General features: G+C 48.4%; 1 protein-coding gene across 1 annotated transcript; it reads right to left on the minus strand.

The window, feature by feature from the left end:
• Positions 1–3,168: 3,168 nt before the first annotated feature.
• On the minus strand, positions 3,169–7,097 carry LOC123121517 (thiol protease aleurain). The gene is made up of 8 exons (XM_044541518.1): positions 6,795–7,097; positions 6,548–6,669; positions 6,340–6,458; positions 5,611–5,684; positions 4,057–4,321; positions 3,831–3,962; positions 3,583–3,718; positions 3,169–3,484 (listed from the first exon to the last, which is right to left on the minus strand). The coding sequence occupies exons 1-8, from the start codon at positions 6,989–6,991 to the stop codon at positions 3,444–3,446; spliced, it is 1,086 nt and encodes a 361-aa protein (XP_044397453.1). The 5' UTR covers positions 6,992–7,097; the 3' UTR covers positions 3,169–3,443.
• Between the last annotated feature and the right edge of the window lie 321 nt (positions 7,098–7,418).

Consider the following 7,418-nt stretch of genomic DNA (forward strand, 5'->3'; position numbering starts at 1 on the left):
CGCGTGGTTAAATTTGGTCACTCGTTGCGCCCGTTCAGTGGAGAGACGCCACCTCATCACGGAGTAGTACCACCGTCCATATTTGCCAGCGTGCTGGCACTTCCGCCGAATGCAAAACCTGTGATTAGAAGCACTTTCGTGCTCGTTCCTTCTTTTTTTGCAGATTAAAGCTGTGTTTGCAAATTTTGCATTGCAATCGCAAACACGCCCACTCCGCCGCTCTCTTCTCTCAATGTTTTTTTTTGAAGTTCACCGTATGTATCATTGATCACAAATAAGATGAATACAAGCACGCACGTGGAACTGATCAGAAGGGTCGGAAGACAACACGTGTCCTTAGAACTTTGTAGAAAATACTCTCCAAAAAAGAAAAATACAGAGAAATACTTAAGTAATCCTGCGACTGCCATCACCGCTGCTAACTACCGCCAGACTCATAGAAAAGCCATTGCCAAGAAATACGTTGTGAATCAATGAAGAAGCCCGTTGTCGGCAAGTCCGTTGTCGTTGTGGTGCGTCTACCAGGGATCATCCCCACCCTCCACGATTCCCGGAACCACCGTTAGCCATCGACGTCATCAAGGCCGAGCGCCGGATCCACCACCATCAATCCTCAAGCGTAGATCCAGAATTGTCATTCTCTCTCGCCCACCGGTGACACCACCTAGGATGACGGCCACCGACCGAAGACCTAAAACCGCAGACCAAAAGGGTCGACGGGAGACTGAGCCCATTGGCTCCTCGATGCTGTCGAAACAAGACTGGAACCTAGGCATTATTCTTGGATGTGTCGCTCCTGTCACTGTCAGAAGCTACGTCGCCCCCACACACGAACCCTACCCTATCTATGACCAGAGCCAAACCACCGGGGTCCCCATCCCTTCCAGCCACCGGAGCAGATGGAGGAGGCAGTGACTGGTGATGTCGCCTGAAGGAAGAAGGCGGTCAATTGTGTTCGCCTGTCTAGTCGCCTCGCTGAAGCGTTTAGGAGTGAAGTAGTATGCGTATGGCTGGTGGGGGTCGTGGCGTGATAGGGATGGTCGGCCTCTCCCTCCTCTGCTCTTCGGCTGGGAGTGATGGCCGGTGGTAGCCTTGTTGGGGGTGTCGGTGGCCCTGCGTATGGCGCCGTTGGCTTGCCAGTGGTGGCGGGGGCAAACCGGGGAGGGGGTAGGGGGCTTCACGGTCATGTCGATGTCGAGATCAAGAGTCGCCAGCGCGTGTCGTGTTGGTGGTCCTAGTCCCCCGGTGAGCAATGTGGTGGCTGCGGCAAGGCCGGTGGCTGCTGGCAACCCTCCCCCTATTTGGATCTGGCTGGCTGGGCCACCTTCATGCAAAAGTGTTTGTTTTGGGGTGGAAGCAAGTGCCTTCTATCCTTCACCGGTCGGCGTCATCCATTTGCCCGGGTGGCGATTGAGTGGTGGTCTTGGTTGCTAGGGCGGCAGACTAGGTGGTGGGAGTTGCGGTGATCGTGGGCGAGGCGCGCGCCTCAGGTGCGAGGTGGTTGCCATGGTCGGTCGGGTGGCATGGTGGCCGGTGCTTCGGCGAGCGGTGGCGTTTCAGAGGTGGAACATGTGTGCCTAGGGATAATACTTGCCCGGCTTTGGTCAAACCAATGGCGTCCGTGGGCGTCATCTCCTTCCTAGAGGCACCGTCACGAGTATGCTCCTCCTTTGGATTGGTTATTTGCATCGAGCGCCAACGGCGCTCCGATGTTGTTTCCCTTCTTGAAGGGGTTGTTTTGGAGGCCAACATTCGTCAGCGTAGCTTCGTCTCTTTGTGACACTTCTATCATGGTGGAGAACTCCGACTACTTCAAGTAGGGCCCTTATTGCACATTCGCCGTTGGCTTGGTGTGTTGGGGTGGTGTGGCTGTTCTTTTGCCTGTTGTATCTAGCCTTGAGTGTGTGTGTGTGCTGTGTTGTGGTGTTGAGTTGTATGCATTGATTTTGTATGGTCGGTGCTTTATTTATAAAGCAGGGCAAGAGTCTTTTTTGGTATCGTCTAGAATTTGACGAATGTGTCGCATCATTTTAAACGTGTCCACATAACAAATATTTCTTCACGGGCCTGTCTGGTAGCCTACACGAGGCTCATACATGGTCTAGTAACCCAAGATTCGGCTGTTTGCTTATCCATAAGCTTGCATGAGCCTGCACGACACGAAGCTCAAAGCACCTCTCAGCCAGGCTCTGGGGGAACGTCTTAAGCGGTCGTTTCCTGAGAGGCAGACTTGTTGAAGTGCAATTTACACTTCACGGGAGGATGCGGGCTGGATTTTGCAAACGGCCAATCATGATGTAGAATGTGGCCTAAAGACTGCATGCCTTCAAACAGGCTCCACTAAGCCAGACTCCTAGGAAACGTGAATAGTGTGTTAGTATCGAAGCAATCCCTATATGTTACAAATCCGACTTGCTGCAGCAAAAACGTTAAAAAAATGTCTCATAATGCCTGCTGCAAACATATCTAAAAAAGCAAAGACGACATTTTTTTGCAATATAAGAAAATCACCTTGAAGCATACATTCAAAATATTTCCAACATGTCACTCGTGGATACACAACAAACATCAATACACACTTACAGCTTGTTGAAACATGATGCAGCGGGGAAATCTTGATTTGACTTGCATCTTATCACCAACAACGGAGGCAACATGCATAATTTTCATTTGGAGCTCTAGCGCGAGCTTATCTACAATAGCAAGCGCCACGAGCTCCCACCGAAGCAGAGGGGGGAGAAGCCAGCGTTGTTTCAGGACCAAGAAGAGACTCACGCTTCGTCAAAGAAGAAAAGAAGAGTGAGTCGCGCTTGAGCTAATGAGCAAGGGCTCATTCAGTTTGCAAGTTTTTTGGAGGATTCTTATCCTCATTTTTTTCCCTATGCATGATATTTGCTTCATAGGATTGGGGATACTAGATTTGTTAGAATTGTGTCCATATTAGACTGATTCCTAACATGTTAGAAAAGATTCCCCGCAATTCTTACCATTACGTGAGGCCTCATGGAAAATTCCGAAGGACTGAAGTGTATAGGGCATCCTAATCCTTTACCTTTTCAATTTCTTTGATTTCGAAATCCTGTAAACGGAATGAGCCCCAAGTATCCGGCAATATGCATGTGTGGCACGCAATTTCCTGCTAATATCGACAGTAAGATGATGCCTCGGTGAACTATGAATGGGCCATTTTATTTGTCCTGGAAATAAAATGTCGTAGACATACATGCGAAACCCCAATAAATTGCTGTATCACCTACATATATAGCCATACAACCATACAGAAGAAGAGTACACGCACGTGGTTCACTGCAACTGTAGTCCTTGTGGTTTTATATTCACAGCAGAGTTTCAGTTTCTGTATCCCCCAATCTTCATGTCTTGTGGGCTGAAAACACGTTATTCATGTCTGGCGAATCGAGACTTGGACTCGTCGATTTGGCGCTTCATGCCGCCACGATGGGGTAGGACGCGCAGGTAGCAACAGCTGCATCATTTGCGACAGTCAAGTCAGTATCGCGTCACGAGTGCGCTATGGCATGAAGAGCAAACAAAAGATGGAAGTGCACACGGAATGGTACTCACCACACATGTTCTTGCCCATTTCCATCTTGAAGTAACCATTGTCACCCCAGTCAGCGCCCCAGGAGTTCTTGATGAGCCAATATGGGACGCCGTTCTCCACACCATAGCCAACCGCCAAGACGGCGTGGTTCACATCCTAGTAGTTTCAGCACAACTTGCATTTTCAGAACAAAATGGTAGAACAGTGCAGTGATACAAGGGTAGGAAGCACATGATAGTTTGATGGCCTACAGTTTAGTCGTACTCACATCAGGTGTAGTACCACAATGGTCACTGGTGTAAACTCCGCTCTTGTACTGCCTGAAACCGTCGATCACCTCAAAGGCGACACTGACTGGGCGAACCAACCCAACGGCGTTCTTCAGCTCGTCCTCAGCATTCTTAACAGCGACAAAAAGATCAGCATAAATTAAAACTTGGGTTAGTTGATTATAAATAATTAAGATCAACTAGAGCGGAGCCCCTTTTCCTTACCAGTGTGATGTTAACTGAGTCCAAAACCTGAACTACAGCATTTTCAGCCTTGTAATGGCAGACGCCATTGACACCCTTGTAAGGGTAGGACTCCTCGGTGTCAATGCCACCATTGTATTTGATGTACTCAAATGCCTGGGATGGAAGGCCTCCGCTGCATCCAAAGTTGTTGAATCCACCGGCACAGTCAACCAGCTGTTGCTCTGAAAGAGAGATGTTCTTTCCAGTGGCCTGAGTATATGCTGCCTCAAGTGCGCCAGTAGTGCTGCAAGAATAAGTATAGTAATTCAATTGCTTTGTTTGTGGAACAACCATTTCTTCTTTTTCCTTTTGAGGAAATATTCTAGGAAATGAGCTATCTTCTCGATTGGCAATCACATAAAAGAGTGCAATGCTGAAAATATGCCATGAACATTTAAAAATATATATAGAGAGAGCTTGTAGCTAGGCTACTTTAATAGATGCCAATGAGAATACTTTTGTACAGAAAATGGACAAAAGTCACAGGGTAAGTTTATTATTAAAATGCTTAAATCGCACCCAATCATACAAATTCAGATAACATGATAACATACAAATCTAACTTCATGTTTTCTTGTCAGTCTAGGCCTTCAGACTGAAAGTGAACTAATGATGTAACTACTGAATTTTACCGTGATCACAAAGTTTTCACGTAATTAGGGTAAGTAACCTCATTGAAGACTGCGATATATATTTATCTGTATGCCACTTGACCGAATAATTGCTTAAAATTGGGCGCATTTTACAGCCTTTTGCTACAATTAACGTTCCTCGGATGTTAACTGTAAAATTTTGCTGAAGTCATGAAGCAAATTCTTCCACTGATGCTTATGTTACTAGCTTCATATGGCACTGTAACTTGTGTGCATATGGAACTGCATTCGGCTGACAATATTTGAAAGATATATTACTTCTATTTAGATGTGGGAATAATGAACAGGAGACACGAAAGGCCCCATAAGATAACAACTGGTCACCAAACACCAACTGAAAGAGACCATGAAATCAATATTATATACATAATCATATTAGTTGCTCAGTTATTTACTTGCTCGCATGTCACACGAGTGCAGTATTTTAACTCCTTTGTTGAACACTTCCAATTAATTCGTGATTGTGTCTGATGAAAAAGATCTCAAGAATACTCAACCACCGCTCTGAGAGCCAGCATTTTTCAACTATGGCAATGGATCAATCTGTCGGTCCCCGTTCTGGGCCATCAGATGTAGTTTTTAATACTAGTACTTTATTAGAAGCAGCACGATTCGAAGGCGCGTCCACAAATATATACTTTCAGGTCGATGATTGAATTAAAGTCTCTTTGTTCTATGGCCCAGACAATTAACTGGATCAGATCGATCATTCTACTTCCTGACGGATACATTGGTTATTACAGTATGAATGTCAAAGTTGAAAAACACCAGATTTGAGCACGCTTCACCATGAGCAGGTACAATATTGGGCACATTGGTTATTATTGATACAGCGGGGCATGTGGGGAGAAAAACAGCACTGTAGAAACTCAGTAGTTACCTGAACGTCCAGCAGGAGCCGCAATGGGACTGGTCTTTTACGGGGCTAACGATCCCATCCTCCCTCCAGTCTTTCTGCAGCAATGACAACATCACTTACTCCCCACATTAATGGAGTCGATTGGTACGTACACCAACTCTGCTTGCTGGATCAAGCGGCACAATACTTGCAAATTAAGCGTCAACGGCTACAACAGGATATAGTCTATGCTATACAGTCTTAGCACAACCATACTACTTATAAATAGCAAGAAGTATTGTGCGGCAATCCTTACAAACAGGCGATCAGCAAGAAGGTTCATTGGCTGATTTGTACATAAAAGTAGTAAACTTTTAACTACATCATGTGCTGGGACCGTGGAAGGAACAGCTAACACGGCCTTCCTTGTCGGGGGGACAATAAACTCCCGAGGACAATAATTAGCACACGTTGGCCCTGCTGAGCAAATACAGCGACCAGCAAAATCTGCAGCAATTCAGGCAAAGCAGAAAGCTCGATAGCTAGCTGGTTTGAAACGCAAATTAGTCAAGGTGATTTTTTTTCCTGATTTTCGAACAGAGTATGACATCTGAAACTTTCAGACCATGGGGCCCTGCTCGTTCTCAGCAACCGTTACTGACGATACAATACAGGGTACGCAGCTACGCTAGCAACAGTTCATACAGGGTATGCCTTGATGGGATTTCTCATTTCTGTGACGAGTAAGTAAACAGTAAACGTAAAACTTACGGTCTCCGGGAGCGCGGCGGCGTCGCGCATCAGGTGGTTGCCGGCGAGCGTCGCCGAGCAGGTCTGCGCCGCGCCGAGCCGGGTCGCCTGGAACTCCTCCCAGCTCATGTCCGAGAAGCCTGCGGGACAGCAAAAGCGACGAGCGTTTTGAGGACCCGGCGGGACCGGAAGGGGACGGTGGGGATTAGGAGATGGTCGGGGATCGTACGGTTGATGCCGAGGCGGTAGGGGAGGCCCTTCCGGTTGGTGGAGCGCACCTCCTCGAGGCTCTCGGAGAAGATCCGGAACCGCCTCCGCACCTCCGCCGCGCTCTCGTAGCTCTTGCCGTACCTGCGAAAGCGGATCGAATGAACCGACCGGGATGTCAGCTGTCATGGGGTGGGGGAAGGCGGCGGCCGAGCAGCCGAGCAGACGGAGAGTCGACGGGCAGGGGATTGGGGGTATGCAGCACGGACCTGACGGCGAAGCGCGCGAAGCGGAGGGCGTGGCGGGTGCGGCCGAGCGCGGCGAGGACGGTGGACTCGAGCGTCGAGGCGGCGCGCTCGGTGACGGGCCGGATCGGGTTGGAGTCGGCGAAGGAGGAGGAGGCGACGGCGACGGCGGCCGTGGCCAGGACGGCGAGCGCCAGGAGGAGGATGCGGGCGTGGGCCATTTCGCCGGCGGATGGGTGGCAGTAGTTTACTGGGTTGGGTAGGCGGGCAGGCCAGTAGGGAGCTCGCGTCCCGGTGCCGGGGGTTTTATATCGGGGAGCGCACCGGGGCACGCTTGACCACTTGTTTGAGACTCTCGAAATGCTGTACGCAGAGGATATTTGTGATCTGCAGTAGTAAGTACAGTATAATCTACTCCTCCTCTAGTGAGGATTACTATTCTTTGTCTCAATCTTCAAGGCCAAATATCCAGCGCGATAACATCGTGCGCATGTTTATTTCAATGCGACCAATATATTATATAAAAGTTCACTGGTAACACAAACAACTTGACATAATAAAAATAACATCGAGGCCCGCAGACCACTAAATAATCATTGTCGCTGCTCTTCTACTGGAGCCGGTCTAACTTTGTCGATGGTAGCCAAG

This window comes from Triticum aestivum, chromosome 5D, assembly GCF_018294505.1.
Source record: "Triticum aestivum cultivar Chinese Spring chromosome 5D, IWGSC CS RefSeq v2.1, whole genome shotgun sequence".
NCBI classification, from domain to species: Eukaryota; Viridiplantae; Streptophyta; class Magnoliopsida; order Poales; family Poaceae; genus Triticum; species Triticum aestivum.

Excerpts from the sequence above, each read along its gene's own strand:
- LOC123121517 (XM_044541518.1), bottom strand. The coding sequence starts at position 6,991 with ATGGCCCACGCCCGCATCCTCCTCCTGGCGCTCGCCGTCCTGGCCACG. Across the intron at positions 6,670-6,794 it reads TTCGCGCGCTTCGCCGTCAG|GTACGGCAAGAGCTACGAGA; the intron begins GTCCGTGCTGCA and ends CCGCTTTCGCAG. Across the intron at positions 3,485-3,582 it reads AATGGGCAAGAACATGTGTG|CTGTTGCTACCTGCGCGTCC; the intron begins GTGAGTACCATT and ends CAAATGATGCAG.